This window comes from Manacus vitellinus, unplaced genomic scaffold (assembly GCF_001715985.3).
Source record: "Manacus vitellinus isolate BGI_N305 unplaced genomic scaffold, ASM171598v3 scaffold_10_pilon, whole genome shotgun sequence".
In the NCBI taxonomy this organism is placed as follows: Eukaryota; Metazoa; Chordata; class Aves; order Passeriformes; family Pipridae; genus Manacus; species Manacus vitellinus.
Genome location: NW_021938838.1, coordinates 13983728 through 14001574, shown reverse-complemented (window position 1 = coordinate 14001574; position 17847 = coordinate 13983728). Strand labels below are relative to the sequence as shown.

At 38.0% G+C, this 17847-nt stretch overlaps 1 protein-coding gene across 1 annotated transcript; it reads left to right on the top strand.

Moving 5' to 3' along the window:
* Window positions 1–1553: 1553 nt before the first annotated feature.
* Window positions 1554–17185, top strand: LOC103766451 (alanine aminotransferase 2). The gene is made up of 10 exons (XM_029965435.1): window positions 1554–1664; window positions 2862–2970; window positions 6499–6632; window positions 8614–8857; window positions 9596–9675; window positions 10239–10375; window positions 11082–11256; window positions 12011–12166; window positions 13171–13283; window positions 14495–17185. Exons 1-10 carry the CDS (start codon window positions 1632–1634, stop codon window positions 14583–14585), a joined length of 1272 nt encoding a protein of 423 aa, XP_029821295.1. The 5' UTR covers window positions 1554–1631; the 3' UTR covers window positions 14586–17185.
* The last annotated feature ends 662 nt before the right edge of the window (window positions 17186–17847 follow it).

The following is a 17847-nucleotide window of genomic DNA, read 5'->3' as shown; positions in this document are numbered from 1 at the left end:
CTGCAGTGATGCCCACAGGCAGTGATGGCATAAACGCTGAGTTTGGCACTAGTAGTGATCTGGATGGTATCAGTGCTAATAAACTACAATAAACCTGACACAGACACTTAAAAGGTGATCTATTATCTTTGTCTGGCATCCCTATTCCTAATTTTTTATTTAGAGCTGAAATGCAGCTCTTAATTTAGGGACTCAGATCAACAAGCATAAAAGCAAATGACTTGATGGAGTCACTGTGTCACTTTAAATTATGTAAAGTGAACTTTTTTTTTTTCAATTGCTGCTGAATTTAAGGCCGTATAAAATTGACCCTTTTCAATCAGGATCATGTAAGTCCAGCTGTCTTGTTTTAATGCCATTTACAACTACCTATTCAATTTTAAAAGGAAAAAAACCCTATAGGCTATCAGTCATATGATGGACTGGATCTGTGGGGATTTGAACCCCACATGGTCCCATAACCTCTCAGGCACATCATGCAGCCTTAAACCTCCAAATCCTGGCATACCTGGGAATCTGTGTCCCTGATGACTACTTGTATTTTGGTCCTTGTTAGCTTTGCACGTCTGGGTTCTGGTCTATCAATCACTGAAATTCAACACATAATCCACTGTAGAAAAGCAAAAATTAGTTCAAGCTTGCCAGCCACATATTCCACGTAACAATTCTGTCACTTTTAGGAGGCCTCTCTACTGTCTCTCAAATATACACCAGAACAATTGTAAATTTATAATTGTCATTTATTCTTCTTGTAATGTTGGCCTTTACTTTCAGTTAATCTCTTTTTATTTAAACCAGTGGTGTTTTTTTCTACCAGTCAGCTCTTTGCCTTTTTTTTTCCTTATTTTATTTTACTTTTTAAAGGCCTGTGCTTGCTAATCAACATTCATTAACTGCATTCCCTGTCTTCTCATAATGTATTCGGTTTCTCACAGGAAAAATGGCTGTCTATTCAGATTTCAGAGACTGAGAAGCTTTTAAATATTCATGGTGATTATTTAGCACTTCTGCTGTTTTTCGTACAGAGCCTCACTATGATATATTTTGTAAAACATCTCTACACAGAAAAGTGGGGTCACGATACAATGAATATTTAATCTAAATAAAAATAAATAAGCCAGTAGTATGTTTACTGCTTTTACTCTAAAAGGGCTAAAGATCTCAAGGCTTGTTTTGTTGGTGGTTTCTCAAATGACCTCAAATCCTTTTAGCTTCCTGACTGATCCATCCCTCCCTTTAGGTGTCTCTAAAGTTGTCTAATATTGACAGTTCAAAGTGCCTTTTTTTCATCTTTTCTACTTCAGTATGTAGTTTTGAAGCAAGTCAGTCCCTTACTTGCAGCAAGCAGAAAAATAAAAGCCAGCCTATCCTTTAAAAATGTGTCAGAGCAACACAATTTCTGTAAACCATTTAAGATTTTCTGGCAGTATTGAATAAGAAATGCATTGAGCTTTACATTCAACACTGTATCTGTTCTGAGATCAGGCACTGTATAGTTACAGCTATATGACAGATACCAAGAAAGAATCACCTACTTCAGTCCTAACAAAATATTCTGCATTCTCCATTTTTAGGGAATCAAAAAACCTTTTACTGAAGTAATTAAAGCCAACATTGGAGATGCACATGCAATGGGACAGAGGCCAATCACCTTCCTCCGTCAGGTAAGACTATTATAAAATATTATTATTCATTTTTTACTAGAATGCCTTAAAAGCCATCTGATACGTGTATTGGTATAAATGATTCCCTAGATGCAATTAGACTTAAAATATTCTTTTGTAAAGAATTACAAATTTTCAGTTCTGAACCAAAGGTGTAGACCTTGCTTGCTGATTGTCCTCTTTTAACACAGTAGCTTTCCTTACTTTTTGTGTCATTCTCCATCCATACTTTCTTCTGCCATTTCTCCTGTGTTATCAGTCAGAACATTCATTATCAATAATGTACTTGAAGTGGTTGTCTTCAGAGAAAAAAAGCAAATGCCTTTCTTCACCTGACAGTATACTTTTTGATCTGCAACAGTTGGGTGCAGGAGTTGTACTGTTGCTCATTTTGCACATTTTACCTGTGGACAAGCTAATTGGTGGGTTAACTTTTAGGAAAGACCACAACAGACTTCATATTTGTATATTATTCCTAAAACACAAGTAAGGTTAAAACTAGTATTACAGTATTTACTGAGCATCCTTTACACACAGATGTAAAATCCTCAGGCTATAATAATGTAAATTCAGAGAGTTCTAGGACAAACTAAAGCTGTATCAAATGGGGGGTTATATTCCTTAATATATTCTGCTGGGTCATGTTTCTACTTTTACTATGTTCTATATCACCGCTTCTTTTTTTAATTAAATATTTTACACAACTTCAAATTAGTAAGAACTGTAAGTTATTTTTGGGAGGGATTATTAGAACATGCAACTGGGACTTCAAAATTTGATCATATTTCTCAGTTCTGCTCCATATTCAGACTCTTGACTTCTTGTCAATAAGGTGGACTGGGAATACACAAAGAGTGGAGGATAGAGCTGTTTAGAGATAACATATGAATAATTAACTGTGCTTTACTGTGTTTGCACTGTCCTAGGTCCCATGGACTCCAATCTTCACTGTCTGTAATACAAATAGTTAATAGTTCTAGAATTCTGTTTATCAGCACAACTCAGAACCTGATAAGATTTCTTCACTTCTGTAAGCCCTACCTTTAAAAAAAACAACTACAAACTCTTCATCAATAACCTGTGTTTTAAATTAGCCAGTATTTGTGACCTTCATTTCCAAGGAAAGTTAACAGTGATATTACCAACTTAAAATAACCATTGATAAAACGGCGAATTTACATTTTCTTGGCACTCTAGGTGGTGGCCCTGTGTACATACCCAAACCTGCTGGACAGCCCAAGTTTTCCAGAAGATGCCAAAAAGCGAGCCAGACGGATCTTGCAGGGCTGTGGAGGAAACAGCTTAGGTAAGACTCAGTTTGAGTTGCTCCTGTTGGTATTAGAAACAAAACAGGTCATTTCAATATCTGCAACAGTGAAATTTCTTTGTCACATTTTATATTATTGCAAGTCAAATGGGGAGGGCCTGGGACAGCCTGGTGGGGGAGGTTGGATAATCAGTGACAGAGAGTACTTGTGAGGCTTTATACTGTTGTTATGGCATCTGTAAATCCCAGGCTCTGACAGCTGGTCTCCTGCTAAGACTAGGTGGAGTTTTTTATAGTTCTCTCTTCTCTAGATGTTTCTCTGCCAAGGAATCTACCACTGTAGACATATACAGACACATACAGTGTGTGTCCACCCCAGCTGATCCAGTTCACAGTCCTGTATCTTTATTTTGAACCATCAGTCCAAGCGTGTTTGTCAGGTTATGAACTGGAGTATCAGCAGTTCAGGTACCTGGGTGATAATCCTCTGCAAAGGGAAAGCTACAGCACTGAAAGGTGGTGATTTTTTACCCAGCTGAGATAGTTTTAACTGAATATATCAGAGCACTATTTCTCCAGGGTAAAATAACTCTTGAAAGAACTACAGAGCTCTGTTCTTCAGCCATTGGTCCTACAAGACTACACCTGTAGTACCATATAACTAAGTACAAACTTTGCATATTCAGTAGAGAGGAAATTGAAGAGAATTTCTTTCTCCTCTGGCAGCTGTACTGCCTACTTGTACCTGGCAAACACCACTAGAATTTCTACTCTGCAGATACTGTTACCGCTGCTGGGTACAGCAAAGAGTCTGGCACACTTAATTACCTTATGTCAAGTAGGCAAACACTGACATTTCAGACCACATATTACAGTAATTGGCATATTTCTTAATCTTTGTAATTGCACTGCCTATTTGCACTGGCATATTTTGAGATTAGGTGCTTTGAAACTTAATAAAATAAACAAGACCTAACCAGTGGTTACATTAGCAGTATTTCAGCCTTGGACTATTCCTGACAACATAGGCTAGTACAGAATGTATTTTATCTTCACTTCTTTGTATCAGTTTTGTCTGTTAATGTAGAACATTAAAAATACTTTTATCAAAACTGAGAAGTTCCTCTAGCTCAGTGAATTCCTTTCCTGTCTTACTTTGGCAAAATAAATCCACATAGTACTGTTGTAAGAGTTAGTGGGGATACATTTGAGTTTTGACTCAATCTTTCTTTGTAGTAATTCTCAAATTCAGGGATGTGATGGGGTTTGAATTGTCAAAATGCTAAGTCTTGTCCCCTTGAGTGCTCCCTTCCCCTTAAGGGTGAGACCCCACAGCCTCATGCTGGAGTAAAATGAAAGGAATTCATCCTTGCATAATACTTCAGAAATAAGTTCCATTTTCAGCAGATCACGTATTTCCAACAATTTGTGTTAGCTCAGTAGATTCTGAGGAAGTAGACCTGGAACAGTTGCAATATTCAAATAAGATGATAATTCTGAACAAATCCTGTTAATTTCAGTGGATAAACTGAAATTCTGTAACTGGAGTCTAAATGTTTTTTTTTTTCATTAAACGATACGTGCCAAGAACAACTGTACCTCTGAATTCCTGAAAACTAAAACCACTGTGTACCTTACTGATCTGCTGTACTGTTTTCTGCCTCCTCTCCACTCTCCCTCGTCTCCAGTATCGTGTATCAGTCCCTCCTCCTGGCCCCTGTAGCTCACCAGCCTCTGCACAGCACTCCATAAGCACACAGTCTGAGGCAAGTGGACCTGCAGCTGAAAGGAAGTCACTGTGTTGGTAGTCTGACTACACACTGCTGTTGTCTTCTTGGCTGAGAAGAAGAGATTGGCTTTTTTGGGGAAAAATCAAAGGTCAAAACCTCATCCTTCTGTGTAGCTTTAAGTGCTGTGTTGTGTTCTAACAAAACCTTATTTTCAACGGATTTGTGAATCCAACACAAAAGTGGCTTCACTACATATGGTCATTTGAAGCCTTGCACCCACATCTAAACCAGCATTAATTGTAAAGTTAACATGAATGTCTTGACCTCTGGATATGAACTAGAATAACCTCACATCCAATGAATGTTCATTTGGCAAAACCCTGCTCTTGATATTGAGTCTTGCTACTCCCAGGCCATGTATGAAGGCTCAGTTATGTCCTCAACTTCTGTTGTGTCCAAACACTCTGGGATTCTATGGACATCACTTTGCATGTGGGTTAACTGGCATGTCTTCCCAGGCATTTGAGAAATTTACCCCTCTCCTCTGTACAAAAATACCTGTTATATGCATATGCAGCTTTTTGGGTTGGGTTTGTTTATTTGCATCCCACAGTGCAAACACACAGGTTCTAGTCAAAGCTATTAACTGAGCACAGCTAAGTGTAGAAGTACAGGACAATTAAGTGTTATATCCTCAGAGTCACTGCACTCAATAGGGCACAAGACAGAAGGACAGCTTGGCTTTGCTCTCCTGCTTTACCAGCAGCTTCTGAGCTGTGATCAAAGACCCATGTACAGAGCCAATAGAACTTTTAACCCTGTAAAAGTAAATGTTTAGGACATCAGGGAACTTTGTGCCCTGAGTTGCCACTTTGCCCCATGCAATTGTGCAGTACTTGCAAAGCTTCTTTGTCTTTATAAATCATGGTTTCACAGAAGTGTTACCAGGCAGACTACTAGCATATAACTGAGAGATGAGAGTTGAGTCAGGCACAATTATTCCACTCCACCCAACAAGCAAAGAAGATCCTGCAGCTTCCTGACAGTGTTCTAAAATAGATGTACACTTGTCACTTCATTGTCCATCAGTTTTAGGCTCCGTAGCTTGGATCCATTCCTCACCTTGGCCTAGGCTTATTTTTACTCTTTCCTTCTTGCACGTACTCAGCAATGATGCACACAGGTATCTAACATCTCATTTTATTTAAAATTATTAGCGGTGCTCTGTAAACTGCATGGTTTTGGGCTGATCCTAGGCATTTCTGCTCCAAGTGACTGAAAAGTGGTTGTGGGAGATGCTGTGGGGGAAGGAGAGAAGCAGTGCAGGATTTTTGGGGTTTCAGTTGTGGGAGATAATGGTATGATATTATTTTCATATTGCAAATAAGCCCCTTATATTTGTCATGGAATTGAAGAAGTCACTTTCCTTTCTGCTGCGCATACTACCTCTCTTCCTTGTTCCTGTTAGTTAAATAGGTGTTGGTTTATGTTCAGAAGTGATTTCAACATAAAAAAAGCAACTGAAAGACAGTAAACATGGGATTGCTGTCCCAATTTGCAAAGTAGCCTTTAAGTCATACTTTATACCAATTTTATTTTTGTATTTTAGTGATACTGTATTTGTCAAATTCCAAATTTGTTCTTTTGCTCTAAGAGCAAACCAATTCCCTTTCCTACTCCTTTGGAAAAAAAAGGGAAAATCAAACCCATCTTGGGGATCCAAAGTGCTGATATTTACAAACTATACCTTACAATACTAGCTCAGGAGTTTTGTTAGCAAGCAGAAAATGTGATGTACATTGTACTCAGTTCTCATGTCATTCTCTTTTTCTCACAGGATCCTACACTGCCAGTCAAGGTATAAATTGTATCCGTGAAGATGTTGCTTCATATATTGAAAGAAGAGATGGAGGGGTTCCTGCAGACCCAGATAACATTTATCTCACCACTGGAGCAAGTGATGGGATTTCTGTAAGTGTTAAAATTAAACCTGTCCCTTCTTGGTACAAACTATAATTTATCAGTTACCTTTGGAAATACAGGTCTCTGTTGAACATCAGGTCTCACAAGCTCCTGTGAGTTTGATCTGACAGATGCTGAAGTCACATTCAATGGACATCCACTATGTGGATGTCAGATGCCAGCTAAGAAGCAGGTGCAAAGTCTCTCAATATACATTAACTTGTTCCTTTTTGTAAAGGTACTACGAACTACACAGGTGCCTAAATATAAATTTAGAACATTCAGACCATTCACACTAAATAATGATTGTCTTCAGTGGTTAAGGTACATAAGCACTGGAGACTAGAGGGTATCAGTCAGTGGCAGAGAGAAGAGGGAATGACCTCAGATGTGAGAAGTCTCAGCAGCTCATTTTCCTGGTAAACTCTGCTAGTTCAGATCAATGCCAATGAAAATCCAAAGATCTATTTCTGTAATCAGCTTGTTTGGGAAAAAATTCAGGTCTTGGCTTCAACCAGGGTTCAAAGTTGGTCCTTGGTTAAGACAGGCATAAGTGTGTCTATTAGATTCTTCCTTTACGTGGACACATTTACTGATACCAGCAGTACCACCAGCAGTACCAGCAGCAGTTCTTTGCTTTTATTAAGGCAGCCTTTCTTTGCCTGTTGGTAAAAGTGTTTTTTTAAACGACATCTAGTGGCAGAGCTCAGAATGGCAATGTTCTGACGGGAACAGCTCTCCAGATGTTGGGAGCGACTTGGCTTTCCAGAGTTTATGATATTGGCAGCTTGTCAGGAATGGCAGCACAGCTCAACAAGTCTGTACCATGCTGATTTGATTTCACCAGTGATGAAAAATCAGCAGTAATATGAGTCTCGTTATTTGTCCCTTTCAAAAATAAAACAATTATTGTCTCATAGCCTGGGGGACAGAGGGTGTCCAGCAATTTTAAAATATGCATTTGGTCCTGATTGTATATTTTGAATGCTTGATATTTTTAAGCTAGTGGTGGGTAGAAAATTATGCTGATTATAAACCATTAGCCTGGCAGCTGAGCTAGTATGTGATGAGAGGTACAGAACAGCAGGTTTTGTACTAGAATCACTGAGAAACTAAAGGATATGCTGCTGTATCTGAAGAGATATTTTTGGGTTTACACTGTTGGTTACATGCTGATAAGGATGCTTGCTCTGATTGCACCTGCACTTCAGAGTTCTCCCTTGGTTATAAAAGCAAGAAATCTCTCTATTTCCTGCACCAAATGCACTCTTTTATTTAATTCACGTGTAAAAAGCCTCCACATAGACACACACGGGTAAATCCTCTGGACTTATCTTAGCACAAACACTACATTTCTGTCTGTATCTTCCAGGCATAAACTACATATGGTTATATTTCCATCCCAAGACATGCAGATTTTTGGTCTCTTCTGTTATTTGAAAATGGAAACATAATGTGACTGCAGTTTTGTTCCCAGCTAGCCACAATTCCTCCTAATCTAAAACAGGTCTCTGTTCCAGTGGAGAATCTGCACAGTACCCCAGTTCTAATTTCTGATTTTTTTATTGGTCTCTTGTGGTTAGTGAGATAAAATAAATGGAAGGCAACAAGCAAGAACTAGCTGAGGCTTCTTTGCTTACAACTGGGCACAGCAGAAAAATCATCATCTTGATATTCCTGTTTACAACTTTCCCTCTAGCACTGTGCTCAGAATGTTTTCCCTAAATTTTGCAATTGATCAGGCATGATCTTTGGAAGCCATGACATGCAGAGGAATTCCATTTAACTGAGACAGACTGTTCTCACTCAACCAGTAACAACCTGAAATAAATAAATGCCCTTTGATATGAGAAGATGACTGTATGCTTCTAGAACAGAAATCCCCCTTAACTCTGGCCTTTTTAGGAAGGAAGATCAGTAACTTTTTCCAGAGTATACTATTAACTCTGGTGTGTAATTTTTTTTTTATTATTTTTTCCTTTTTCCCCAGGCAATTTTAAAGATCCTGGTCTCAGGAGGTGGAAAATCTCGAACAGGAGTGATGATTCCTATACCACAGTATCCCTTATATTCAGCAGCCATATCTGAGCTAGATGCTATCCAGGTGAACTACTATTTGGATGAAGAAAATTGCTGGGCTCTAGATGTGAATGAACTTCGCCGTGCCTTGAATGAAGCCAAGGCATATTGCAACCCAAAAGTCCTCTGCATCATCAACCCTGGAAATCCCACAGGTCTGGGAATTTTGTTTGATGGATGGGTTTTAAGACCATTTTTTTTTTAATTTTTCATTCATTTGACATTGCAGGCAAATCCTAAATACACATCAAGTATGTAAAGCTGAATTTTAGAGTCAGTGCTCTAAGTTGGACAGTATGTCGTATTTTCAGAAATATTTTTTCAGTATCATGGAACTCCAGAGAGGAGGGAGCAGGTTCACTTCACTGGATCCCATTTGAGGCCACTGCTTCCACTGAACTTTTGCAGACTTATAGGATTACTTTCAGTCACTTCTGGTCTTTATGAAGGATCCTGTCTCTGGCATGGCCTGTAGCCTTTTGCTTCTGAGAGGCAATGACTGTAGATACTCTCTGAACTCCATGGCAACCACTGCCTCCCTCAGAATTTAGGTTTTTGAGTAGTTGAGGTTGATTAGTGAGAAACTAGATCCCACTTAACCCACATGTCTGTGAACATTTGAAATCATAAGTTATACACAGAGTACTCTTAATAAGCCATTGATTGATTACTGTATCTCACAATTCCTTTGCTCGAGATGGACTAAGTTACCTTAAACCATAATTCCTCCAAAAATACTCCTTAATTTCATACTTGGTGAACTGAATTCTGAAGTTCAATATCACTTTTCTGAGAAAGAGGGATATCTTGTTGAAAAGCTAGTAGACTTACCAGGTCTTACTATATATATATGCTCCACTAACTTTCCTCTTGCTCTAAAAATCAAACTACAGGACAGGTGCAAAACAGAAAGTGCATTGAAGATGTGATACACTTTGCCTGGGAAGAGAAACTTTTTCTTCTGGCTGATGAGGTAATGGAATATTCTGTTCTCTCAAAAGCACAGCTGAGAGTATGAGGTATAATTTTGTTCCATGAGTGGTTGTTGGTATTTTTTAAGTACAAGGAACAGATTTTCTGTTATCATACCATATCATAAGACATGAACAAACATGCAAGATTCTTGATATCAAAGGATCAATATAACAGGTGGTTTGATCTGGATTTGAACTAGAGAGAAAGTGTAGGGGACACAAGGAAGAACTTTGCTGGAACTGACCTAAAAACCTGTGTGAAGCTGAGACCACTTCAAATGAAAGAAATAGAAGGAAAATCAATTTAAACATGCAAGTAAAGGTTAAATTGTGTACAAAGAAGCTCAGTGTTCTTCCAAAGACGGAACCTTTAACTATAGTCACATGATATAAAATATATCATGGCAGTAACTATTACTTAACAAAGAACCTTGTGTCTTCTAACAGCTTTTAAGTTCTGAGTGTTACCACTGTTTCTTCAGTTCAGATCTGTCTCTCTAAAAGGCCATGTTTTATCCTTAGTTGGGGGAACAGAGCACATTAATGTCTTCTGACTGTTCAGGTTTACCAGGACAATGTGTACTCTGAAGGATGCCAGTTCCATTCTTTCAAAAAGATTCTGTATGAGATGGGACCCGAGTACTATAACAATGTTGAGCTGGCCTCTTTTCACTCCACCTCTAAGGGATACATGGGCGAGTAAGTCTGATTTAGTTTTTTTTTATTTCATCTTCCTCATTAATCTGGTTGGACAGCCCTTTCATGTTACTGACCTGAAGGTAATCCACCATCTTCTATTAATTTTAACTAAAAACTATCAAGAAAGGGGACAAAAAGCATTTAAAGCACAGAGTAATGGATTAGCTCTGTGGTTTTCAAAGTATGAAATAATAAGCACATTTATTTCAGACACTTAATGCCTCATTTCCACAGAGGTGAAATCCTACAGTCCCAATCTGGACCTGTGATAATGGAAAACTGGTCTCCAGCATTCAAGGAAACAGCTCAATAATTGCTGGGATGTTTGATATTGTAAATGTTTGGGTTTGGTTGTTTTGGGGAGGAAGAGATGAAAGAAAAAAGGACACATCATTTGTGATGAAATGTGTGCTGCTACAGCCATATGCTCCTGTTCTGGAGATTAAACAATCCGTGTTAATTGTTAACTTGCCTGACAGGGAAGCTCCATGTGCACCTTTAACTTTGTGTGGGATACTGGGAACTAATGACATCCCATGGAGTTCCATCTTAAACCAGTACCAGTATAGCAGCTGTTTCAACAGCCTTATGTTACATATTGTAAGATTCTCATTAATTGTCTTTCCTCTTCTGCAGACACTTTCATTGCTTTCCCAGTGTTTATCCACTTGAGGTTGACCAATCTTTTCTGTTCACTTTGTCACAGATGTGGCTACAGAGGAGGTTACATGGAGGTCATTAACTTGCACCCAGAAATCAAAGGACAGCTTGTTAAGCTGCTTTCTGTTCGCCTTTGTCCCCCAGTCTCAGGACAAGCAGCAATGGATATTGTAGTGAATCCTCCAGTACCTGGAGAAGAATCTTATGCACAGTTCATAAAGGTCAGCAGTAATGTTCTTTTGTGCATTTCCTAAACCTATCCTAAGTATTGGGAATTCAAAATATGCACAGGGACATATTTTCTTTCCTTTCTGCTCAGACAGTCCTGTAATAGAACCAATTTACAGAACCATGCAGTGTATTTAAAATTAACTCAATATGACTACCTTGAAAAATACTAAGAAGACATTATCAAATCAGCTTTCTTTCTGATAAATTCAACTTTTCTCCTGTGTTTAGTTTGACTAAATAAGATTTTTACTAAAATCCAAGTAGGAATGTAAGTTCAAACACAGTTATAAAATCAGCCTCGTTCTTCAGTGCATGCAGTGCCTTTGTATACTGAGCAACATGGTAATCTGTGTTAAAGTATACACAAAGTTTCTCACTTGTAAAAATGAAATGGTGTCTGTCTTAAGAAATTACATTATTGAGTCAGATCAAAAGTTCAGCTGATATGGTCTCTAAAAACAGCCAAGAGTGGATGCTCAGAAGGAAGAATGGAAGAAGGCACACAGATAGACTCCTGTAGGTTACTGTGTGTCTACAACACTTGGTAGTTGAATCCTGCCAATGCCTTTTTGTATTGCTGTTTTTAAGAGGAGGACTGGAATTTGGAACATTGTTTGCTCTAATAGCTCAGCAAAGCCCTAAAAGTGTTTAATTTGGGGAAGGCCTCTTGAAGCATCACAGTTTCCTCTGGAGTTTTTGTTGCCACTTCAAATATGTTCAACTGAACACCTTTCTTTTAAACAGGAGAAAGAGTCTGTTTTGAACAATCTTGCCAAAAAAGCCAAACTAACAGAAGATATGTTTAACAAGATACCAGGCATTCACTGCAATCCTCTTCAGGGAGCTATGTATGCTTTCCCACGGATCTTTATTCCTTCCAAAGCCATTGAGGAAGCAAAGGTCAGTCAGTTGCTTCTACCTCAATTAATTTTAACCTTCACTGGCCTGTGCCTGGCAGGATGGATTTTTATTCCAGAGACAGAGTAAGCTCACATAGTTACAAAAGCAGTACTTCATAGACTATGTATGATCTTAAATATAACATGACCTTTATTTTAAGAGAAGAAAACAAAGCAGAGCATTTCATCTCAGTGGTGAGGCTTTCAGGGTGAGAGTGTTCCCAAGGATGTTGGTGTTCAAGGCATACAAGTAGCTGGACCTGTGCAATTCCACTGCCTGGGTTAGGGAGGCAGTGGATTGGGAATGGCAGTGTGCTACTGAGCCTGCAAAAGAAGCCCCATTCAGCAAGTCTGGGAAAGAGGAAGGTTTCCTTACAAATTTTACCTTTTTGCATTTGGGTCAGTAACCTCTATTACTGAAGGGCAAGTCTTTCTGTTCCTGACTAGAGCTCTGATACCTGATGTGTAATACTTGTTTTTTAAAGGGAATTTTATCAGCACAGCTGAGAACAAAAATAGGGCTGTTTTTCAGCTGCTTATTTGATTAGGTTTATAACTTGCATGAATTTAAGAACTTTCTAATCAGCAGATAATTTGGGGGAAGGGGAAATAGTAGCTGCCAACGGAACTGGAACACGCAGTTCTCAAATTAATTTAATCTTATCAAATGTCAGTGCCTTAGATTTTTCTAAGTACAATTCTGAGACTTGTGACGAAAAGTTATAAGCAAGTCAAGGAGAATAACAAAATTACCTAAAATCTTTCTTTTGAAGTGAGTGTTTTGTGTAGGTTCCTCAGCCCTATTCCTCCATGAAGTATTGTTATTTAATTCACAGTGTGAATTTGTGAACTGTCCCTTTAGCAAATGTTCCTCACCTTCTTTAGTGAGCAGAATAAGAAACTAATAATGTAAGATAAGGTTTCAGGAAAAAAAAGGAATCGTGAAATTCTATATATTTTATATCTATATATTCTATAATAATTCCAAAGCATCCATTCCCTTAGGCTCATAAAATGGCACCTGATATGTTCTATTGCATGAAACTTTTGGAAGAGACTGGAATATGTGTTGTACCTGGAAGTGGATTTGGCCAAAGAGAAGGAACCCACCATTTCAGGTACAGTTTCTGTTTGTTTAAAATCAAATTAACAGTAATAAGCAAAATACCATCCCAGTACTTTCTCTTCTGATTAAATATAAGGATTTTTATTTCAATTTCTGTTATCTCACTTTAAACCGGACAGTTTCAGTGGACTGACAGCTAGGCCAGAGACCTGGTCTGCTAGATGAGCTGTCCAGGTTTTTGTGGTGTTTTCACAGCTTGCTGACATAATTTTATTCTATTTTTATGTGCTGGCATTTGAAATGCCTTCTCCAGGAATACAAACAATAATAATATCTTAGACTTTAATCTTAAAGTTGGCTACAGAATTACAAAAATTGCCCTGCATTCTTCTGGGATGAGGGGGCATTTAACAGTGTTTCTCTATGGAGAAACTGCATGAAAAATGCAATATGTCCCCTATAAATCTCCTCCTTTAGCATGCTGAATAACTCTTCACTTTACCAAAACAAGATGTTGAGCTAAATAATCTGACACCAGAACTGTGAACATAAACTCTGTTGCTTTTGCTTCCAATAAATAGCACTTTACTCCACCCAAGCCACTGATACTAGAATTTATCATGGAATTTAGTCTTATTCGGTCTGAAACAACATAACAGGGTATCTTTAGCTTTGGTAGTTCTGCAACACAGCTGGGTGAGGTATCTGGGTACATACAGCTCCAGGAAAAAGCCATTCCAGCACTGGTGTGGGAAAAACACTCTTGCTCACAGTCTGCCATAAATACTCCATGGGATTTTCATATTATGAAGAAGAAGGAAAAAAGGGACCAAAAACTGCAGAGTAGGATGTTACATTATTCTAATGTTTCTGAATTCTGTTTTCAGTTAAAGAAGAAATGTATATTTACTCATAACTGCCCGCTCCTAAAGCTCAAAAAGCTGGGTACAATTTGGCACTATTGTGCCAACTGTGGAAACCAAGTTGCTGTTGTTTCTTACTGATGACCTTCTTTAGGTTAACTCAGCAGAAAATAACAATTCTTGAATTCCTATGAACTAACCAATTGAAACAAATGGCTCTAGTTTAATAGTATAGTTCAATTAAAGTATAAATGCATAAAACAAGAGAATCACATCAAAACTGGTATTAACATGTTACTGTGCCCTGAGATGAATCAAGATCTGTGCAAAGATCACAGTTTAGTTTGTTCTGAAGATAATGTGGGTTGTTTTTTTTCTTTCTTTAAATATTATTTTTCAGAATGACCATTCTTCCTCCAGTAGAGAAGCTGAAGATCCTACTGGAGAAAGTGAAAGACTTCCACATAAAGTTTCTTGAAAAATATGCATGAAACTACTGTGGCTTTTTCCCCCTCATCCCCTCCCCTTCAAGGCAAATGAAGACTGAACAAAGATGTGCTGAGAATGTGCTGTTCATCTAATTTAACTAAGTTCAAAATAGATAGAACCAGTCTCAGATACTGCTGCAACTTATTGGACTATTAAAAAGTTAATGTCTGGTATAGAAGGCATTGTTACACCAACTTGTTTTTTAAGGGGAAGGGGAAGAATGTGAAGGAAGTGGTGAGAAGAAAGAGTCAGTAAATGTTTTTGTGCCTTGATTGGAAGTTACATTGTGAACTTTTGACTCAATAGGTTGGGAAAGGGAATTGCTCACTAAAATTATTACTGTTATGTGGGGTTTTTTACAGAACAGAAATGCAAAGATCAATTGTTTAGCTAGGAAAATGTCTCATCCTAAAATTCTACTAAACAAAAATTCAAACCCCAACATTTATAGGTATTGTTTGGTTTAATTTTTGTTGTTATTATTAAGTATGAAATGTCCTCCAGATCTGATTAAGCATGTAGGTACATCATGCTTATTAAAAAATCTTTGGCACATGTGTGCATATACCTTTGAAATTCTGCTAAAAAGAAATCTTGCCATCACAGCATAATTGGAATGGAATATACAGTTTTGATCAGAGGAGTGAATACAGTGTCTGCTTGGACCCTATTTTTGTGAAACTGAAAGATAATGAGGAATATTTTCTTCTTCTTCATGTGCTGTTCAACACAAAATCCCAGCACAGGAGTGCTGAACATTTCCTCTCATACCAACTCCACGAGTCTCCTGTTAATCTCATCTTTTGTACACATGGAACATAGTAAGGTACTGTTTCAAAGCAGATGTGAGCACAGTCAGTCCTTTCAAGTAGGGTAAGACACAACACACTTCCAGAACCACTCTGTCTATGGAGAACATTTGTTTGGAATCACATGACAGAGACCCACAATGTGGCCAAAATCCAGCTTGAACTGGCAAAGACTAACACATGTTGTTACCAGGGGAAATGCTGGGGGGGATTTCTAATGAAGGAAAAGGTATTTAAAGGAAAATGTCTTGCACCAAGCATAAAGAGAATGATAGTACAGCTGACACTTAAATCTTCCACTGGCTGAATGACCCTGAGTGCTTATTAAAGCCTGGCTCAACAAGGTTGCTATCCAGTACAGCTGTATGACTCCACTAATCTATGCCAGTTTTCCTGCAAAACAAAGGACAGCTTCTGTTTCTCTAGAGCTGGAAGCTGGACACCTCCTACTAGCTCTGACAAAGGGCTAAAGGAACAGAGCTTCCAGTATTCAGGCGTGAAAGCATTAACATTTGTCAGGCTTCGCCTCAGCATTTACAGAGTTTATTCATTAAGAATATCACATTTAATCCAGTCATTAATTTTAAGTTACTATATAGAAGTAAACTCATTTTCATGTCTATTAGCACTTTTTTAGTCTGCCTTTGTAGCTGGTTCAACATCCTCTGCTGATCCAAGTTACTAAAGCCAAGGGCTACAGAATCACTGTATGGATAAACCTGTGCCAATTTAGTATGTGTGGAGGACGAGAGGTGTTGCCAATAACTGTCCTTGCAACAGCAACCACCAGTCTAGGACACAGCATTAGCTGTACTCCTCACAGTCCCTTGCTGAAGTCTGTGAGAGGAATTTAGTCCTTCTCAATCACCTGCCAGTGGTCCCAGGTCCATGAATGAAAATGTCACGCTGCTACAGAGTCACTGTGGAGGCTTGGAGAGAAAAAAATCATACTATGAGAAATGCACTTGTGGGAGGACAGCAGACTGAGAATACTTATGCTGCTACTATCCATTGATAAATACAACCTTTTATCTGTTGGCATCCTTAATATGCACTAATAAAACAAATCCAGAAAGGAAAACTGTAGTAGGAGATCAGAATATTGATGTGAAAGTAAGACAAACAGCACTTTCCTATTCTGGGAATGTGCCCAAGTGAGATCTGGCTTTGGACTCGTAATGCAGTGTAGATTGAAGCTAAGATCTAACAATGGGAGTTAGAATATTTTTTTATATTTTTGTAACTACAGCTTTTTCATGGGGTAGTATTTGTAATCTAATAAGTCAATAGATTTTATATTTGCCTTGCATTTGCACCTGTTACTTCTGGAAAAAAATGTAAAGGTTTACAAGTTTCTAATGATAATTTACAGGTGTGAAAGGCTTTTTCTTTTCAGTCAGGACAGCAATTCTTACACTTTTAAATCAAAATATAATGACATAAACTGAGTTTTTTCTAAACATTCTATTATGGTGCCTTTTATGTTTGTGACATTATAAGGGATAACAATTTGTTCTTGATGCATCTCATGTGGAAATGTGGTGATTTCTATTGTCCATCCACAATATTTGTATGTATTGTGATAAGGTTAATGTGCATTTTTGTGGAACAATGCTGTAAAGCTAAGAAAAGAGGCTTATTTTCCATGTCTTTGAAATCTTTCATCAGTAACAGACAATCCTTACTTTCAAATGCATGCTTCTAGGTTTGATCTTCCTACAGGTGCTCCTTATAGCAGTACTTCAGATGTATGAGACTTCCAAATAATAAAGCACATATTAAAAAAAGGGTAATAATTCTCCGTTTCCTATGTCACTGAAACCACACCAGCTGGAATGCACTATGACACATTAACCCCCTGTTCAAACCAGTATTTACTAGTATTTAGTATGCATGTACCAGATCATTAATCTCTGCACCACTTCAATTTATGGACTTGAAATTTGTCCAACTTGTTACTGCAGAACTAATTCCTACCATTGCAGAACTGTAAACAGAGACAGTCTTGGGCAAGTTTATGCTCATAATTAATCATACAGTGTAAAGAGTTGTAACCAGGAGTTTGGCAAGCCAGACTTTTTTCTTCTAAGAGAGGATCAACCAGTCAGTTGAGGCTGATCAACTGTGTCATGAAAGCTTCTGTGAGGGGTTTGTTTGTCAGTGTTGGTTGCTCCCGTTTAAAAAAAACTTCTTACATGGTTTATATGAGATTAAACTTAATAATCTTTTTTTTCAGTGACACCACAGAATTACTTTATTGTGTTTTTTTTGGTTATTCCAAATAAAATGGCATTTAGGGAAAGGGAAGTTATTTCTGCTTCCCTAAACATACATGCTCCCAAAGCAGAATCTTCTCTTCTTTTTATCAGGTATTTGAGTGTTTTCTGGAACAGAAACTTTTCCTCCTTTTTTTGGTGGGAGGCTGGTGGAGGTATGTTATTTATTTTACAAACAA